Below are 19,410 nucleotides of genomic sequence, written 5' to 3'. Positions count from 1 at the left end.
ATGTCCGGGATTTGGTTTTGCTTTAGTTTTCTAAGCTGTCATTAATTTTTTAATGTGCACGAGAGAGAAGCAGATTTTACCTGTCAGGGGTACTCATGGCTCCTGAATAGCATAAAAGAGAAATATTGGTTTATTTATTTATTTTTTTTAGTTTTTTTCAACTGTTTTCTTTTTAATCTTTTTAATGCATTGAAAAAAAAAAGTTTAAAACCAATAATAAAAAAAATTGTTAAAAATCAAATTGTTTTGTTTGTTGCATATGGTTAACCATTGCCATGTTAACATTACTGTATGTGTTTTTTAAGTCAGCTACCACCGTAAGCATATTTAAACCTGTGGGAAGCACTGCGTGTGTGTGTATGTATATATGTGTGTGTGTGTGTGTGTGTGTATATATATATATATATATATATATATATATATATATATATATATATATATAGATAGATAGATAGATAGATAGATATAGATATATACTGTATATATATATATATATATATATAGAGAGAGAGAGAGATATCATTGCCATTCGAATTACAAATATAAACATATGTTCAAATTGATTAGATATAACTTTATATATGTATTAGTATAAGGCCATCTACTAGATTTCCGTGTCTCTAAATAAATTCAGACATGATGTAATTTACGGAAATTATTATTTTTTATAAATAAAAGGGAGTTTTATTAATATAATATTTATTTTGCTTATGTATTACTTTTTGCATAAGTTTTACTACAAATACCATGGCTTAATGGTTAGGGTAGCAAAACCATTGTAATTTGTGCTTGCCATGTACCAAGTACTACATTTAGTTTGAAATGAGTTAATTTTAATTAAAGATAACAAAAATCATTTTTAAAATGAACTTAAGATTGTTAAATCAATATTAATGTCAATTAATATTTCATCACAACCTTAAGGTTTTTACATGCTGTTTATTGAGATGCTTATGTCTGGGGCAAAAAAAAACATTGATCAGGGCATATTTAAAAAAAGCCTTGAATCATACTTGATTTTATTTCTCTCAATTTCCATACAGTTAAAACTCATGCAGTCTGAGCTGAATGTTGAAGAAGTAGTCAATGACAGGAGTCTGAAGGTGAGTTATAAAGACTCTCTCCTAATAAATATATTGAGTTGTTAATTAAAACCATTTGCCATGAATGTTTTTATCCCAGGTGTTCAATGAAAGGTGCAGAATTCACTACACCCCTCCCAAGATTAAGTGAATGGTAGTTGTGTTGTCGACCTAAACCACACAGTTAAATAAGGAAGACACCTGGAGCTGAGCCTGGATGTGTCCATCAGTTTTTCCACGATCCCTTCTCCTCCTCGTCCAGTATATGCTCTTGTGTTTCTACAGTGAAGAGACACTACTGCTGTCCTGTGAACCTTTTCATATAAATATTGTACAAAACAGATTTTATAAACAATGAAATCTTTTCCAATTGCTGAAGTGTTGTCAGTTATTTACTTCACCACACAGTTCATTGGAGAGGAGGCATTATTCATCTGTTTTTTTAGATATTGAGGATAAAGCAGAGGGTTTAACACCACAATCTCAAAAACCAAAGTATTTGTGTGAGGACACGCTACTATACATTTTAAAAGGCATAAAAATCATTGCTTTTCAATTCATCTCATTGTTTCGACAATGAGGCGTCCGGTCACCATGTATGCCAAGATATTTCTGGTACTTCTGCTTTGATTGACAAAGCTTGATTTAGAGGCATTTTCTATAATATTTTTGGTGATTTTTTTTTTTTATCCATTAATGTATGGTCAAAACAAAACCAATAGTGATTTAGGGACACTTTATAGACATTTGACTAGGTTGCATCTTGACTTATTCTCAATTTCGGTTTAAACACTTTCAAGTCCTCCCTTGGGAGGTTGCAGAGAATCATGTTACTACTTGTATAAAGACCCAATTTATATATTGAAAAAATATTACAAATGTTTTAAATTATTTAAATATACTAATATTATTTTATATGTAGCATTTTTAGGTTGCTTCTCAGTACTGTCCTGTAAAATGTTTTGTATTTTTATTTAACATTTTATTTATTTGTATTTTACTAATTAATTTATATCTACATGTTTTTTATTTATTTAAATTCAAAGACATAGAAAAAAACGGTACTGTTAAATGTATTTAAAAATTGAATCCAACTTTTTAAAAAGACGTTTTTTTGCTCTAGCACTCTGTGAGCCTGCAGAGACTCTAGACTCCTAAAAACCCTTCATATAAAGGTAAAAAGAAAAAAAAAAACTACCATATGTAATCCAGTACTTTAATGACAGTTACATTGAATCTTCAAAACCGCAATCACAACTGTCCAACCATGTATTTTATGGAAATACTGTACATTGCAGGCAGTTAAGTACAAAAAAGTTGTAGACCAAACTAAGATTTCAGTCAATTGATTTGTTCAGAATGAGTGAAGGTTAATGTTGACTGCTTATTTACAGCACTGCCAAACACAAAATGGAAACATGTTTACCCAGGTAGTGTTTACAAATGGGTTCTGTGTGTTTTTGGGGCAGTACTGGCGATGTTTTCTGTTGTTCTGCTTCAGAAGTATTCAATAGCATCATGATGAGCCTTGGCTGTCTGTATGCTTGTCAGCTGCAGTGTTTCTCCAGCATGAGGCAGTGTTTTGTAGACACGCAGATGAACATAGTCTTCATCACCTACATGCACCTAAAACAGATTATTTACTTACAGTGATTACAGTTATTAAAGACTGAAGGCTTTACATTCGTTTTACATTAAAGAGGAAGATAATCCAGAAATGAAGACTTTTTGTCATTTACTCTCCAAGTGGTTTAAAAAAAAGATATTTTGAAGAAGGTTGGAAACCAGCAGCTATTGAAAATCAAACTAGATATTATGGAAGTTGACAACATTCTTCAAATTATCTTATCATTGTTCAAAGGAAGAAAAAAATTAAACAGGATTGGATCAAGGCTGAATAAACTACCAAAGGTGAATTATTTGGTAAACTATGCTTGAGTTAGGTCATTAAATGAGACGTTTAATTTCTCTTACCTTAACGAAGTAATTTGTCCCCGCGACAAGCTGCGTTTTAAAAGATTTAGCAGTGAAAACGTCAAACTTGCGCCCGGCTTTTTCCTCGGCATCAGCCTTCATCTGAGAGCAAAGCGAACCATTTGTGGAATCTCTGTGTCTATCCATGACATCACAGTTTAATTTATCTGTAGTGTAAATTTACAAACCTGGTCGCATATTTTCTGCACTTCTTCATTTGCATCTTTAGCTTCGGAAGTTCCGCCACAAACTAAAGGCATTTTGAATAAAGCTTGTAGGCGTTTTAACACGGGTTCGCAGTTTTAATTTACAAGCTTTACTGAATAAAAATGACTGTCTCTGGAAAGTTTGCTTCCTGGTTATCACGAGACAGGAACAAACCATTTTTCTGGACCAAAGGGGTTTTTTGTTTGTTGTGAATTAACTAAAGACAAATGATGCAGTTCTGCTGGCGTGCTTTCGTGTATGTCTAGTTTTGATAAAAGCGTAACTGTTAGGGATAAAAACTGACCTTATTTATCGCAGTGTTTCTCACTTTATGTTTTATTATCCTTAAAAAGTGGTTTGACCCACGTATTTGTAAAGGGCGTGGATGAATTCATCATGGGAAAGCATTTGGTCATCACATCACAATTTTTTGGTTAACTTACACTCAAGATAGAAAAAAATCTTTTAAACTAATTCATAAATACTACCCGGTTAAACATTTCCTCAGTAAATTTACAAAGGATATTGATATAAATTGCTCTTTTTGTTCTTTGCTTTTGGAAACTGTTCTCCACATCTTTTGGCACTGTGGTTATGTTAAAAAGCTTTGGTATGATGCTTCTGTCTTTAGCACAATAAAGGTACTCTTTAATTGCAATTTGCATTTTGAAAACGTATTTTTTTTAAACATTTTTATTATAATTTGAATGACGAACATTTTGTTATAGCCCATTTATTTTGTTGATCAAGTTTCATATTCATAAGTGTAAGTTTTCCAACCAAATACAGTTTTTCTTTGTTTTATAAGGAACTGAAAAATTACTTTTGTACTACTTAGCATAGTGCTAATATAAAGGTCATTCAAATTGTCCATCTGTGTTCTAGTTTCAAAAATTTTGATTAATGCAAAGGTCCTGCTTGTTTGAATTGCAAGAATTTTAGTTAATATTTATACTCTTGTTTTGTGTTGTTTTTTTTTGTGCTGTTAATATTATTTACCTTCTATCACCCTGCCAATATTTCGTTTACTATATTGTCATGTATGTGTTGTTTAAAGCATAATAAAAAATAAATAAATAAATAAAAAAAATCAACATATTATTGGAAAATAATTATTACTCAAAGTTAAATATTTAACACAGTAGAATTATCCAACAGACATTAAGTCTATATGTAGTTCCATTTAAGTTATTTTTGCAGGTTTTTCTTAATACTGCACATACAGGTGCATTATTTATAGTTACGAGTAAAATGTTTGGCTAATGTTTTTTTTTTTTTTGGTCTGCTAAGATTTTTTCCTCAAATTTTGAATAAATATATTGTAAATAAGCATTTTATTTCAGAAAATGACAGTTGGTCACAATAACAAATGTTCCGATCAGAAATCTTTCCAATATGCTGAAGCATTTAAGACATTACATTATATATAATGATGTTGATTTCTTTTTAGGATTATTTGAGGTATAGTAATAAAACATTCATCTGAATTTATACATTTAATATACAAATAAATATAATCTGAAAGATTATAAATGCCTTTCAATTTTGATGAGTTTAGTGTATTTTGGCAATAAAAAAAAGATTCTTCTAAACCTTTGAACAATAGAAAGTAAATTTTTACAAAAGCTTTCAGATAAATGCTGATCTTTTGAACTTTGTTTTTTTTTAATTACCAATAAAAATAAATAAAAAAATACTATCACAGGGTGTAATATGTTTTTTCAGTTGTTATATTACCATTCCTCTTTGCATTCAGTGCTCGCTTTCAGACTCTGCAGCTACTTTCACATGTCAGTAAAATACTATTTCTTTTTTGTTGAAATAGTCACTAGACTTAGACTAGTCTTAGTATGTGTGAATGTGCTTCAGTTTTGAGTTTATAATTTTAGATTTCCTTCTCTGTATTTCAGCAGTTCAGAATGGGAGATCACAGCATTGCCCGGCTTTCCCTCATCATCTGTATTGTTTTCAATGTGCTTACTGTTCCAGGAAAAGGTATGTGCTGCACACTATTGTTCAAAAGTTTTGAATCAGTAAGATTTTTAAATGTTGTTAAGAAAACAACTTTTGCCCCAATGCAATCAAAACTGTAAAATTGTGATATATTTAATAGCTGTTTTGTTGTTATATGCATATTATAATTTTATTACCTCCTGAAAAAACACATGTCAGATTACCTCAGAAATATAGGCTATTTGTCATGTATGGCATATTCATACATCATTTTTGATAAATGTTGAAATATGTAGCATGTACATGTCATTCATTCCTCTGCGTAACTAGAAGGAAGCCCGTACCACAGTTTGAGAACCACTGCTCTGGATGATCTTTCAGAGATCATGTTACACTGAAAGACGAAGTAATGAGAATTTCCTTTTAAATCAGAGGATTAAAATACTAAAATAAAAATTTAAACTGAAAGAAAACATGATTTATGTTTATAATATTTAACAATTGTACACTTGCACTGTTGTATTTACTGTATTTTTGGCCAAACAGAATAGGCTTTATTTAAAAACACCTTTCATTCATTTAATATATTATACTTTTAACTGGTATAGTGTACATGTTGTGTGTTTCTATGTCACAGGTCCTTTTCATAACACCACTAGCGCTATATCAAACAAGTATAACACTGAGATCACTCCGTCGGGATGGAACTTCTCCATCTGGGGTGTCATTTACATCTGGCTGTCGCTCATGATCGCTTACTTTCTCTCCACTACATGCAGGAGGTAAAGCTTTAACACAAAAACGAGATGTCATTTATAAGAATATGACTCTGAAGTTGATTTACAGTATGTTTTTTTGTTTTTTAGGAGTGTTAATGGCCCGATGTACTGCAGTCCTGCTGTGTTGTCGTATCCATTCTTCATCATCTGGATTATAAACATGCTGTTGAACATTGACTGGCTCCTTCTGTGGGACAGAGAGTAAGTCTTTGTCATTTTAAACATAATAAATTGCTCTAATATATGGATTAGAGGGAAAGAATAATACTGTAAGCTTTTACATGCATTACTGATACAGTATATGTGCTGTTTGTAAATATGTTGATTCAGATAGCAGTGTCATCTTAGTGTCAGGGTGTATTTATTATGGTTTCATGAGTTTGATTTCTGTTTTTATTAAAATTTTAGTTGATGTTGAATCGTTTTTCTACTACAAACTAAGATTTCAGTCAAGTGATTTGTTCAGTATAAGTAAAGATAAATGTTGATGACTGCTTATTTACAGCACTGCCAAACACAAAATGGAAACATGTTTACCCAGGTAGTGTTTACAAATGGGTTTTGTGTGTATTTGGGGCAGTACTGGCGATATTTTCTGTTGTTCTGCTTCAGAAGTATTCAATAGCATCATGATGAGCCTTGGCTGTCTGTATGCTTGTCAGCTGCAGTGTTTCTCCAGCATGAGGCAGTGTTTTGTAGACACGCAGATGAACAAAGTCTTCATCACCTACATGCACCTAAAACAGATTATTTACTTACAGTGATTACAGTTATTAAAGACTGAAGGCTTTACATTCGTTTTACATTAAAGAGGAAGATAATCCAGAAATGAAGACTTTTTGTCATTTACTCTCCAAGTGGTTTAAAAAAAAGATATTTTGAAGAAGGTTGGAAACCAGCAGCTATTGAAAATCAAACTAGATATTATGGAAGTTGACAACATTCTTCAAATTATCTTATCATTGTTCAAAGGAAGAAAAAAATTAAACAGGATTGGATCAAGGCTGAATAAACTACCAAAGGTGAATTATTTGGTAAACTATGCTTGAGTTAGTTCATTAAATGAGACGTTTAATTTCTCTTACCTTAACGAAGTAATTTGTCCCCGCGACAAGCTGCGTTTTAAAAGATTTAGCAGTGAAAACGTCAAACTTGCGCCCGGCTTTTTCCTCGGCATCAGCCTTCATCTGAGAGCAAAGCGAACCATTTGTGGAATCTCTGTGTCTATCAATGACATCACAGTTTAATTTATCTGTAGTGTAAATTTACAAACCTGGTCGCATATTTTCTGCACTTCTTCATTTGCATCTTTAGCTTCGGAAGTTCCGCCACAAACTAAAGGCATTTTGAATAAAGCTTGTAGGCGTTTTAACACGGGTTCGCAGTTTTAATTTACAAGCTTTACTGAATAAAAATGACTGTCTCTGGAAAGTTTGCTTCCTGGTTATCACGAGACAGGAACAAACCATTTTTCTGGACCAAAGGGGTTTTTTGTTTGTTGTGAATTAACTAAAGACAAATGATGCAGTTCTGCTGGCGTGCTTTCGTGTATGTCTAGTTTTGATAAAAGCGTAACTGTTAGGGATAAAAACTGACCTTATTTATCGCAGTGTTTCTCACTTTATGTTTTATTATCCTTAAAAAGTGGTTTGACCCACGTATTTGTAAAGGGCGTGGATGAATTCATCATGGGAAAGCATTTGGTCATCACATCACAATTTTTTGGTTAACTTACACTCAAGATAGAAAAAAATCTTTTAAACTAATTCATAAATACTACCCGGTTAAACATTTCCTCAGTAAATTTACAAAGAATATTGATATAAATTGCTCTTTTTGTTCTTTGCTTTTGGAAACTGTTCTCCACATCTTTTGGCACTGTGGTTATGTTAAAAAGCTTTGGTATGATGCTTCTGTCTTTAGCACAATAAAGGTACTCTTTAATTGCAATTTGCATTTTGAAAACGTATTTTTTTTAAACATTTTTATTATAATTTGAATGACGAACATTTTGTTATAGCCCATTTATTTTGTTGATCAAGTTTCATATTCATAAGTGTAAGTTTTCCAACCAAATACAGTTTTTCTTTGTTTTATAAGGAACTGAAAAATTACTTTTGTACTACTTAGCATAGTGCTAATATAAAGGTCATTCAAATTGTCCATCTGTGTTCTAGTTTCAAAAATTTTGATTAATGCAAAGGTCCTGCTTGTTTGAATTGCAAGAATTTTAGTTAATATTTATACTCTTGTTTTGTGTTGTTTTTTTTTTGTGCTGTTAATATTATTTACCTTCTATCACCCTGCCAATATTTCGTTTACTATATTGTCATGTATGTGTTGTTTAAAGCATAATAAAAAATAAATAAATAAATAAAAAAAATCAACATATTATTGGAAAATAATTATTACTCAAAGTTAAATATTTAACACAGTAGAATTATCCAACAGACATTAAGTCTATATGTAGTTCCATTTAAGTTATTTTTGCAGGTTTTTCTTAATACTGCACATACAGGTGCATTATTTATAGTTACGAGTAAAATGTTTGGCTAATGTTTTTTTTTTTTTGGTCTGCTAAGATTTTTTCCTCAAATTTTGAATAAATATATTGTAAATAAGCATTTTATTTCAGAAAATGACAGTTGGTCACAATAACAAATGTTCCGATCAGAAATCTTTCCAATATGCTGAAGCATTTAAGACATTACATTATATATAATGATGTTGATTTCTTTTTAGGATTATTTGAGGTATAGTAATAAAACATTCATCTGAATTTATACATTTAATATACAAATAAATATAATCTGAAAGATTATAAATGCCTTTCAATTTTGATGAGTTTAGTGTATTTTGGCAATAAAAAAAAGATTCTTCTAAACCTTTGAACAATAGAAAGTAAATTTTTACAAAAGCTTTCAGATAAATGCTGATCTTTTGAACTTTGTTTTTTTTTTAATTACCAATAAAAATAAATAAAAAAATACTATCACAGGGTGTAATATGTTTTTTCAGTTGTTATATTACCATTCCTCTTTGCATTCAGTGCTCGCTTTCAGACTCTGCAGCTACTTTCACATGTCAGTAAAATACTATTTCTTTTTTGTTGAAATAGTCACTAGACTTAGACTAGTCTTAGTATGTGTGAATGTGCTTCAGTTTTGAGTTTATAATTTTAGATTTTCTTCTCTGTATTTCAGCAGTTCAGAATGGGAGATCACAGCATTGCCCGGCTTTCCCTCATCATCTGTATTGTTTTCAATGTGCTTACTGTTCCAGGAAAAGGTATGTGCTGCACACTATTGTTCAAAAGTTTTGAATCAGTAAGATTTTTAAATGTTATTAAGAAAACAACTTTTGCCCCAATGCAATCAAAACTGTAAAATTGTGATATATTTAATAGCTGTTTTGTTGTTATATGCATATTATAATTTTATTACCTCCTGAAAAAACACATGTCAGATTACCTCAGAAATATAGGCTATTTGTCATGTATGGCATATTCATACATCATTTTTGATAAATGTTGAAATATGTAGCATGTACATGTCATTCATTCCTCTGCGTAACTAGAAGGAAGCCCGTACCACAGTTTGAGAACCACTGCTCTAGATGATCTTTCAGAGATCATGTTACACTGAAAAACGAAGTAATGAGAATTTCCTTTTAAATCAGAGGATTAAAATACTAAAATAAAAATTTAAACTGAAAGAAAACATGATTTATGTTTATAATATTTAACAATTGTACACTTGCACTGTTGTATTTACTGTATTTTTGGCCAAACAGAATAGGCTTTATTTAAAAACACCTTTCATTCATTTAATATATTATACTTTTAACTGGTATAGTGTACATGTTGTGTGTTTCTATGTCACAGGTCCTTTTCATAACACCACTAGCGCTATATCAAACAAGTATAACACTGAGATCACTCCGTCGGGATGGAACTTCTCCATCTGGGGTGTCATTTACATCTGGCTTTCGCTCATGAGTGCTTACTTTCTCTCCACTACATGCAGGAGGTAAAGCTTTAACACAAAAACGAGATGTCATTTATAAGAATATGACTCTGAAGTTGATTTACAGTATGTTTTTTTGTTTTTTAGGAGTGTTAATGGCCCGATGTACTGCAGTCCTGCTGTGTTGTCGTATCCATTCTTCATCATCTGGATTATAAACATGCTGTTGAACATTGGCTGGCTCCTTCTGTGGGACAGAGAGTAAGTCTTTGTCATTTTAAACATAATAAATTGCTCTAATATATGGATTAGAGGGAAAGAATAATACTGTAAGCTTTTACATGCATTACTGATACAGTATATGTGCTGTTTGTAAATATGTTGATTCAGATAGCAGTGTCATCTTAGTGTCAGGGTGTATTTATTATGGTTTCATGAGTTTGATTTCTGTTTTTATTAAAATTTTAGTTGATGTTGAATCGTTTTTCTACTACAAACTAAGATTTCAGTCAAGTGATTTGTTCAGTATAAGTAAAGATAAATGTTGATGACTGCTTATTTACAGCACTGCCAAACACAAAATGGAAACATGTTTACCCAGGTAGTGTTTACAAATGGGTTTTGTGTGTATTTGGGGCAGTACTGGCAATGTTTTCTGTTTTGCTTCAGAAGTATTCAATAGCATCATGATGAGCCTTGGCTGTCTGTATGCTTGTCAGCTGCAGTGTTTCTCCAGCATGAGGCAGTGTTTTGTAGACACGCAGATGAACATAGTCTTCATCACCTACATGCACCTAAAACAGATCATTTACTTACAGTGATTACAGTTATTAAAGACTGAAGGCTTTACATTCGTTTTACATTAAAGAGGAAGATAATCCAGCAATTGACCCTTTTAAACATTTACTCTCCTTCAAAGGGTTACAAACCTTAAAGAGTCTCTTTCTACCTTTAAACAAAAAATATATATATATTTTTAAAAGAATGCAGGAAACTAGCAGCCATTGAATTTCATAGTTAAACTAAATATTATGGAAGTCAATGACAACATTCATCAAATTATCTTATTTTCTTGTTTAAAGGAAGAAAGAAACTCGAAGAGGATTGGAACAAGTGATGGCATTAAATGACAAAAAGTGATTTTTTTGGTGAACTAATGCTCGTGTAATTAGTTCATTAAATGAGACATTTAATTTTTCTTACCTTAACAAAGTAATTTGTCCCCGCAACAACCTGCGTTTTGAAAGATTTAGCAGTGAAAACGTCAAACTTGCGCCCGGCTTTTTCCTCGGCATCAGCCTTCATCTGAGAGCAAAGCGAACCATTTGTGGAATCTCTGTGTCTATCAATGACATCACAGTTTAATTTATCTGTAGTGTAAATTTACAAACCTGGTCGCATATTTTCTGCACTTCTTCATTTGCATCTTTAGCATCGGAAGTTCCGCCACGAACTAAAGGCATTTTGAATAAAATTTGTAAGCAAAACACGCTCTCGGTTTTTTACTTACAAGCTAGATCAAATGATTGAATGGCTGTTGGGAAAGTTTGCTTCCTGGTTATCGTCACGAGACAGGAACAAACCATTTTTTGTTGTCGTAAATCAACAGACGAAGAATCAGTTCTGCTGTCGTACTTAATGTATAAATTTAATAACAGTTAAATGCTTAAATCTAAGAATATTTAATAATTTATTGCAGTGTATGTCAATTCACATTTAATTATTGTGTTCATCTTTTAAATTATTAAATTTATAATCCGCGAAAATTGGTTTGATCCCCGTGTTCGCAGAGGCACATTCTGGGTGGATGATTTCAACACGTTATTATGAAATAATTACGCAAGTCTTACTTTGAATGTATATATTTATATTCATATAACCAATGTTTAAAATATAACTATTTTTTCAATAAATGTAAAGCTTAAAAGATCAGCATTTACTCAAAGCTGGTGGTCCTTCAGGAACGTGGTTTTTAACTGCATACTGTACTACAAGTGCATGTATGCATTCAAATAAACATATTGTAATTGTAGCTTCATGTATCAAAAAATGAACTTTGCTCACAATAGCAAATATTTCTGATTGATTTCTCTTTATTCACCAGGGGTCACCACAGCCGACTGAACCGCCAACTTATCCAGCCTATGTTTTACACAGAGGATGCCCTTCCAGCTGCAATTCAGTACTGGAAAACAACCATAGATGCTCACATTCACACACATTCATTCATTCATTCATTTTCCTTTGGCTTCGTCCCTTTATTCATCATTTGTCACCACAGCAGAAAGAACCGCCAACTTATCCAGCGTATACTATACACAGGGGATGCCCTTCCAGCTGCAACCCTGTACTGGGAAACATCCATACACACTCTTTCACACACACTGCAGGCAATTTAGTTTATTCAATTCACCTATAGCGCATGTCTTTGGACTGTGGGGGAAACCAGAGCACCCGGAGGAAACCCACATCAAAACGGGGAGAACATGCAAACTCACAGAAATGCCAACTGGCCCAGCTGGGACTCAAACCTGCGACCTTCTTTCTGTGAGGCGACAGTGCTAACCACTGAACCACCGTGCCACCCCATGTTTCTGATTATTTATTATACATTTAATATATATATAATCTGAAAGATTATAAATGTCCTATGTCACTTATGATGAGTTTAATGTGTTTTTATTAAAAATGTTTTTCCCCAAACATTTGGACAGTAGAAAGTAAAATGTTACAACAGCTTTGAGTAAATGCTGATCATTTGAACTTTACATTTATTGAAAAAAATACTAATATTTTAAACATTGATGATGTACAATTTAAATAATAACAATATAGAATGTTCCATTGCATAAAATTACGTCGTTTATGACACTAAAAATTAGATATAGTCTGATTTTCATAATAATACTTTTATAATCATCATTATCATGTGTTCATCCATGTGTATTTTCCTTACCTAAAGACATTATAACACATGGTTAATGACTAAACCTTGCAAGATGTTATCTAAAAAACACATATAGTCAAGGTTAGTTTTGAGTTTAGACAAAAAAAAAAAAATGGATTGTAAAGTGAAAGTCATAAAAGTTGTGTAAGGCTTTTTTGTAACCACCGGAAATTTATGCAATGCAAAAATGGTATCCTTGACAGCCATTGTACACCTGTACAGTATTTAGATGTCATATTCAACACGTGCAGTCATTAGTTACACAACCTGCCCGCTTATAAAACCATCCCACAGGGTGTAATATTTGTGTTTTTCAGTCCTCACAGTGTCACGTTACCTTCCTTCTCTGCATTCAGTGCTCGCTTTCAGACTGCAGCTGCTTTCACATGTGAGGAACATGTTTTTTTGTTGTTGAAATAGTTACTTGATGATCTTAGTATGTGTGAATGTGCTTCAGTTTTGAGTTTATAATTTTAGATTTTCTTCTCTGTATTTCAGCAGTTCAGAATGGGAGATCACAGCGTTGCCCGGCTTTCCCTAATCATCTTTTCTGTTGTGTTGTACATTATCTGTATTGTATTCAATGTGCTTGCTGGACCAGGAAAAGGTATGTGCTGCACACTATTGTTCAAAAGTTTGTATCAGTAAGGTTTTTAAATGTAAAACAAAAAACAAACAAACAGATTTTGCTCAAACACAGTAAAAACTGTAAAATGTGATATATTATTAGAATTTAAAATATCTGTTTTGTTGTTAAATGCAGATAAAAATTTTAATAAGCCCTGTTATTTTCATCATTATTACTCCAGATCACTGTTGGGTGTGATTAGTGAAAATGTTACTGAGATAGGGTAAATGCAGAGCTGATGTTTCTTTCCATACTAATAAACTTTCCGGTGAACAGTTAATGTGACTTTTTTTTTCTATTTTATACAGTTACTCTTGCAGCATCGATGTTGTAATGAAATTAAAATATAATCAGTCAAATAGACTTTAGTCATTTAGTTGCTTAAGCGTAAAATGAGATGAAAAGACTTTAAATGCACGCGCCCGTCAGGATTTATTAAATATACTGGGGTAAAAAAAATGTTTATATTCTAGAACATGGTGGGTAAAAAATGTAATTAATTTCATTGCTTCTTTTACAATCTGAGACCCACTTTATATCGATATCACTCAGCCAGTGGAGATCGCTGATTTTTATAGAAAACAGACCTTAAACGCACCTATTTTGTAATGGCACCGGAAACGCTTGAACCAGGGTACTGATAAATTAAAAGTCCTTCCATATACTTCCGCATGGTAGTAAAGTAAAGTAAAGTAAATTACTTTTCATATTTATTTTTTTAGTTAATCTAATTACAGTTACTAATAATGTATTTGCTTCAAATAATGTAAAAATCCTAACTATTCACATTTAGAGAAATCAAACAAATCAATTCAGGGAAGCAGATTAATTTGTTCTATTTATTTTGTACTACAATTTTATTTGCACCAGATTTATATTTTTCAATTAAAACAACAATTTAAAGAACTAAAACAATTGTGCAAGAAATTGGTGACAATATATGTTATGTATGAAATATTACTTTAATTACATTACATTAAAACATTTAACATTTTGATTTTGTTTTGATACATAATATAATGTTAAACATTTCTTATTGCATGTTTTAAATAAAGTTAACAGCCCTGTTTTGACTCAGATTTAATTAATTAAAATATTTAAATTTCAGTTGTCTGTTGTGATTTTATAGGGATTTTAAGTATTGAGTCATGTAATTAAATTACTTAATTTTACTGATGTAATTAATTACTTTTTTGAAGTATATGGCAAAAATGCGCCAGAATCAGATGATCCTTAATAAATCATGTGACACTCAAAACTAAAGTAATAAAAATTTCATTTTAAATCAGAGAATTAAATAACTTAAAAATAAATCAATAATATAGCCTATGTATATTCTATGTTGCAGGTCCATTTCGTAACACCACTAGCGCTATATCAAACAAGTATAACACTGAGGTCACTCCGTCAGGATGGACCTTCTCCATCTGGGGTGTCATTTACACCTGGCTGTCGCTCATGATCGCTTACATTCTCTCCACTACATGCAGGAGGTAAAGCTTTAACACAAAAACGAGATGTCATTTATAAGAATATGACTCTGAAGTTGATTTACAGTATGTTTTTTTGTTTTTTAGGAGTGTTAATGGCCCGATGTACTGCAGTCCTGCTGTGTTGTCGTATCCATTCTTCATCGTCTGGATTATAAACATGCTGTTGAACATTGGCTGGCTCCTTCTGTGGGACAGAGAGTAAGTCTTTGTCATTTTAAACATAATATTTATATATAACTAGTTTTAGTTTTTCAGGTTAGAAATTAGACCATTGAAATAAAATATGTTTAGGTTCTATGTTTCAATCAATCAATCAATCAATCAATCAATCAATCAATCAATCAATCAATCAATCAATCAATCAATCAATCAATCATTCAATAAATAAATAAATAAATAAAATACAATGTCATATACAAATATTTTTGTAATATTTTATATAAGTTAAATCTATAATTGTTTGCAGTTTAATATAATTAATTCTGTATATTTTTATCTATTCATGTGTATAATATTTGTGAACCTGGACCACAGAAGTCATGAGGGTGAAATTAAGAAAATAAGATTCATAAGATTTATAAATAAGCTTTACATTGATATAAGGTTTAATAGAACAACATTTTGCCAAGGTTTAACAATTTGAAATTCTGTAATCTGGAAAAAATCTAAATATTGAGAAAAAAAAAACAATTACAAACAGTCTACATGTATCTTGATCTATACTGAATTTTTGTCATAAAACTTGAATCCCTAATTTTGAATTATGGCTATTCCTACAAATTTATCCATGTAACTTAAGACTTTATTCATAATTGCACGTATTTATCTCTCTATTTATATTAATTGAGCTGTTGTGAATACAACTCCTGTTTCTTTGTTCACAGGGTGATGATTGCTGCACTGATTTTCCTTGCTTTGATTGCCTTCACAAACTATTTGCTCATAATCTTCACCTGCCGTGCCCTCAAACAACATGGATCCTGGTTAAACAAATATCATAAAGTTGACCTCTGGTGCATCCGGATAATGGTAAGATACCACGGAAAAATTAACAGCATCTTCATTGAGAATTTTATAAAGGTCACACTAATTGTAACCCTGCATTAATCCTGCAGGTTCAGAACGGCATTGCAATTTATACAACATGGACAACTATTGCAACCCTGATCAACTTCACTATTGTGCTGAGATATGAAGCCGGAATGACTGATTCAGATGCAGCGACCGTCTCTCTCTCTGTTTTATTGGGTGAAGCTATTGCTTGGTAAGATATTTTCATTTTTAAGATTTATTTTTCATTATGTAAGCAATTTATGTTAAGCTGTAAACAATCAGCAAAATGTAGAAAAAAAAAAACGTATGAGGTGTCATTATTCCACTTATTACAGTCCATTCATAGTAAAAGGAAATTTATCAATAACAAATTACTTTCATTGGGCCAAGAATAATCTCAACTCTTAACAAGCATTTTCTCATGGATATATTTGTTGTCGGGAATACAAAGAGAAAATAATCTGATACACTTGATATTACCTGCCCTATTTTTTGAAGTGATTTGTTTAGGTTCTTTTGAATGGAAATTCCCTAAGCTAGAAGCACTATTCATAACTTGAAACAGTAATCATATATGGAACAATGTGGATAGAAGATTTTTAAACATAACACTTTAAGAGGGATAGAGTTTTATTTTAGATATGTTTAAAATGATAAGAATCTGTTTTCTGAACTAACCTTTAAATAAATAAAAGTTGTTAATTGTTGAAAATAATTCTAATTTAATAATTCCTCTAATTTTACAGGTTCATTGTGGAGACTTTTGTGTTTGAGAAGCACCTACGATACATTCTGACTGTCTACCCTGTTGTTATCGTGGCTTTGAGTGGAAACATGACAAAGAACTTTAACTCTGCGGATCCGAGCAGAAATGGCATTTACATAGGTGAGCCAAAAAATGTTGTACACTAATACACTCTCTGGTCCTCTAACACTATCACATTTCTGTACAAACAAACAAACAAACAAACAAACAAACAAACAAACAAACAAACAAACAAACAAACAAACAAACAAACAAACAAACAAACAAACAAACAAACAAACAAACAAACAAACAAAACAAACAAACAAACCAGCAATCAAGCAAGCAAACAAACAAAACAAACAAACAAACAAACAAACAAACAAACAAACAAACAAACAAAAAACACTGTCCAATTACTATAACATTTCCTTTATATACTGTATAATCTAATGTTGTCAGAATTATTAGCCCTCCTGAATTACTAGCCCCCCTGTATATTTTTTCCTCAATTTCTGTTTAATAGAGAGAATATTTTGTCTATTTTTCCTTAACATAATAATTTTATTAATTCATTTCTAATAACCGATTTCTTTTATTTTTGCCATGATGACAGTACAGAATATTTTACTAGATATTTTTCAAGATGCTAGTATTCAGCTTAAAGTGCATTTTGATGACTTAACGAGGATAATTAAATGAATTAGGCAAGTTAGGATAATTAAGCAAATCATTGTACAACACTGACCTAAAATATTGACCTTAAAATGGTTTTAAATATATTAAAAACTGCTGTTATTTTAGCCTAAATAAAACAAATAAGTTCTTCTCCAGAAGAAAAAAAAATTATAGGAAATACTTTGACAAATTCCTTGCTCTGTTAAACGTTATTTGAGAAACATTTGAAAAGGAAAACAATCATAGGAGGGCTAATAATTTTGGCTTCAATTGTATATGTGTTCTGTAGTTGCCATATTTACTTCTGTTGTTCTCATTTGTAAGAGAAAATTATTTAATGCCAGTGTAAAATCATAATGCTATATGGTTGTGTTTCTAAACTGTAGTATTTTATGACCGTATCTTGTGTTGTTTTCCACAGCTGTTTTACTGGGTTTGGCTTCTGCACTATTCGCGATCAAGATTTTGCTGGTCATTTGGAAACACATTAAGCATCCTCTCTACAGAGACATGAATGCAGATGAAGCTGTGTTACCGATGGAGACCTCTGAAAAACAAAAGACGATTCAATTCTAAATTTATAATCATCCAAAAATATGTTTTTTTTATTATTTATTTTTAATCATTTAAGTATGTATATTTTATATGTACATTTGATAAATAATAGAGAAAATTTTGTGATAAAATGCAAAGCTTGTGTAGGTGAGTTACACAAAAGGAATTACTCATATCAGGGTAAAGGGGTTTCAGTATTGAGTATCTTACAGTGACCGTGACCTGTGTGTTTTCTACAACAATAAAATTATAATGAATAACTAAAGATATGGAAGTTTCAGAAGTGAAGTCAGGAGACAGCATTTTAAAAGGGAGATGTGAAGGAATTTAACAAGAATTGGTTGCCATATGTTTTCCAGTTAACCAAGTTGTATAAAGTGATTTTTGTACATATGATGATGAATAAAAATAATTATTTTATATGAAAAAAATTATTTTTGTGGCTATAAAACTTATTAAGAAACGTATCTCAATCTTGTAAAGCATTTTTGTAGTTTTATCGGGGGTCGCCACAGCGCCACCCAAACCGCCAACTACTCTGGCATAGGTTTCACGCAGTGGATACCCTTCCAGCAGCAAACCAGTACTGGGAAACACCCACTCTCAAATTTAGTTTAATCAATTGGCTTATACCTCATGTCTTTGGACTGTGGGGAAAACCAAAGCACCCGGAGGAAACCCACACCTACACGGGGAGAACATGCAAACTCCACACAGAAAGGCCAACTGGCCCAGCTGGAACTTAAACCAGCGACCTTCTTGCTGTGAGGCAAAGGTGCTTACCACTGAGACACAGTGATGCCCAAAAAGACATAAAAAAGGCAAAAACTTTTATCCTGGCTCCTACAGCATTGTTTCTTTAGTAAGTTTCCCCTCTATAGAAGTCTGTTGCTATCAGTATCCAGCATTCTCCAAATATAATTAGTTTTTGTTCTGCAGAAAAGAAACTCATAAAGGTTCGGAACCTTGTGAGCCTATATGGTGAGTAAATGGTAATTTTGAGTAAAATATCCCTTTAATATACTGTATTTTAGATATAAATAAATTAATAATTAAGAAAAGTGTGTTTTTTTCCACTTGAGCTCCTGACACTAAATTGTGATAAAACATACATTTTGGACGTTATCTTTATAAAACTTTAGGCTATGAAAACTTTAAAATATCAAAACTGTCAGGTGAAAACACCTGGGTTTTGCCTGCCCTGCCACCATTTAGGCTATTTAAAAACTTTTAGACTAGAACTAGTTAGTTTGTATAGTTTCCAGTCAAAGGTTGTCAGCCTTAATCATGTTTAAGTAAATGTAGTAAAATCTTGAAGTCAGTTTCCTAGTCTATGGCAGAGATGCAGTTT

At 31.7% G+C, this 19,410-nt stretch overlaps 6 protein-coding genes across 16 annotated transcripts in view; 3 read left to right on the top strand and 3 right to left on the bottom strand.

The window, feature by feature from the left end:
- mix23 (mitochondrial matrix import factor 23) overlaps nucleotides 1-1,452 on the top strand; it is a 5,139-nt gene extending 3,687 nt beyond the window's left edge. The window contains 2 exon segments of the mRNA NM_200807.1: nucleotides 1,044-1,103; nucleotides 1,183-1,452. Coding sequence (NP_957101.1) covers nucleotides 1,044-1,103; nucleotides 1,183-1,233 — 111 coding nt within the window. The 3' untranslated portion in view covers nucleotides 1,234-1,452.
- The window catches only part of vipr1b (vasoactive intestinal peptide receptor 1b), a 738,286-nt gene that overhangs the window by 524,794 nt on the left and 194,082 nt on the right, over nucleotides 1-19,410 (top strand). The gene's annotated exons all lie outside the window — the stretch shown is intronic.
- On the bottom strand, nucleotides 2,285-3,417 carry cst14a.2 (cystatin 14a, tandem duplicate 2). The gene is given in 3 exon segments (NM_001103129.1): nucleotides 2,285-2,708; nucleotides 3,057-3,158; nucleotides 3,245-3,417. Coding segments are annotated over 3 exon segments (303 nt in total). The 5' UTR covers nucleotides 3,317-3,417; the 3' UTR covers nucleotides 2,285-2,579.
- cst14a.1 (cystatin 14a, tandem duplicate 1) lies at nucleotides 2,509-11,523 on the bottom strand (the record flags this gene model as incomplete). Of its 2 annotated transcripts, none has more annotated exon segments than NR_133011.1 (3): nucleotides 2,509-2,708; nucleotides 11,164-11,265; nucleotides 11,352-11,523. NR_133011.1 is itself a non-coding variant. In NM_001316319.1 (3 exon segments), coding segments are annotated over 3 exon segments (303 nt in total). In that variant the 5' UTR covers nucleotides 11,424-11,523.
- LOC147838032 (cystatin-B) lies at nucleotides 5,352-7,415 on the bottom strand. Of its 2 annotated transcripts, XR_015524936.1 has the most exons (4): nucleotides 7,269-7,415; nucleotides 7,081-7,182; nucleotides 6,533-6,732; nucleotides 5,352-6,182 (listed from the first exon to the last, which is right to left on the bottom strand). XR_015524936.1 is itself a non-coding variant. In XM_087309540.1 (3 exons), the coding sequence occupies exons 1-3, from the start codon at nucleotides 7,338-7,340 to the stop codon at nucleotides 6,604-6,606; spliced, it is 303 nt and encodes a 100-aa protein (XP_087165666.1). In that variant the 5' UTR covers nucleotides 7,341-7,415; the 3' UTR covers nucleotides 6,340-6,603. The 2 variants fall into 2 exon arrangements, 1 of the variants encoding a protein (XP_087165666.1); XM_087309540.1 differs by lacking the exon at nucleotides 5,352-6,182 and having other exon boundaries at nucleotides 6,340-6,732.
- Nucleotides 11,741-18,526, top strand: si:ch211-161h7.5. 5 transcript variants are annotated; one of them, XM_087309529.1, is made up of 10 exons: nucleotides 11,741-11,960; nucleotides 12,065-12,142; nucleotides 13,225-13,295; nucleotides 13,409-13,514; nucleotides 14,884-15,028; nucleotides 15,113-15,226; nucleotides 15,913-16,057; nucleotides 16,144-16,292; nucleotides 16,828-16,967; nucleotides 17,926-18,526. In XM_087309529.1, the coding sequence occupies exons 2-10, from the start codon at nucleotides 12,121-12,123 to the stop codon at nucleotides 18,078-18,080; spliced, it is 1,047 nt and encodes a 348-aa protein (XP_087165655.1). In that variant the 5' UTR covers nucleotides 11,741-11,960; nucleotides 12,065-12,120; the 3' UTR covers nucleotides 18,081-18,526. The 5 variants fall into 5 exon arrangements, with proteins under 5 accessions (XP_087165655.1, XP_087165658.1, XP_087165654.1 ...); XM_087309528.1 differs by having other exon boundaries at nucleotides 11,757-11,960; nucleotides 13,406-13,514; XM_087309532.1 differs by lacking the exon at nucleotides 12,065-12,142 and having other exon boundaries at nucleotides 11,741-11,817; nucleotides 13,406-13,514.

Source organism: Danio rerio, chromosome 24 (genome assembly GCF_052040795.2).
Source record: "Danio rerio strain M-AB ecotype USA chromosome 24, GRCz13ab, whole genome shotgun sequence".
NCBI classification, from domain to species: Eukaryota; Metazoa; Chordata; class Actinopteri; order Cypriniformes; family Danionidae; genus Danio; species Danio rerio.
This window is presented reverse-complemented; position numbering and strand designations above follow the sequence as displayed.

What these genes read in the sequence shown, in the direction of transcription:
- LOC147838032 (XM_087309540.1), bottom strand. Translation starts at nt 7,340, where the DNA reads ATGCCTTTAGTTTGTGGCGGAACTTCCGAAGCTAAAGATGCAAATGAA. An exon ending in TGCAGAAAATATGCGACCAG is followed by an intron (nt 7,183 to 7,268) that starts GTTTGTAAATTT and finishes CTTTGCTCTCAG; the next exon opens with ATGAAGGCTGATGCCGAGGA. An exon ending in GGACAAATTACTTCGTTAAG is followed by an intron (nt 6,733 to 7,080) that starts GTAAGAGAAATT and finishes AATCTGTTTTAG; the next exon opens with GTGCATGTAGGTGATGAAGA.
- si:ch211-161h7.5 (XM_087309528.1), top strand. Translation starts at nt 12,121, where the DNA reads ATGCCCTTCCAGCTGCAATTCA. An exon ending in TTGGGTGAAGCTATTGCTTG is followed by an intron (nt 16,293 to 16,827) that starts GTAAGATATTTT and finishes CTAATTTTACAG; the next exon opens with GTTCATTGTGGAGACTTTTG. An exon ending in CAGAAATGGCATTTACATAG is followed by an intron (nt 16,968 to 17,925) that starts GTGAGCCAAAAA and finishes TGTTTTCCACAG; the next exon opens with CTGTTTTACTGGGTTTGGCT.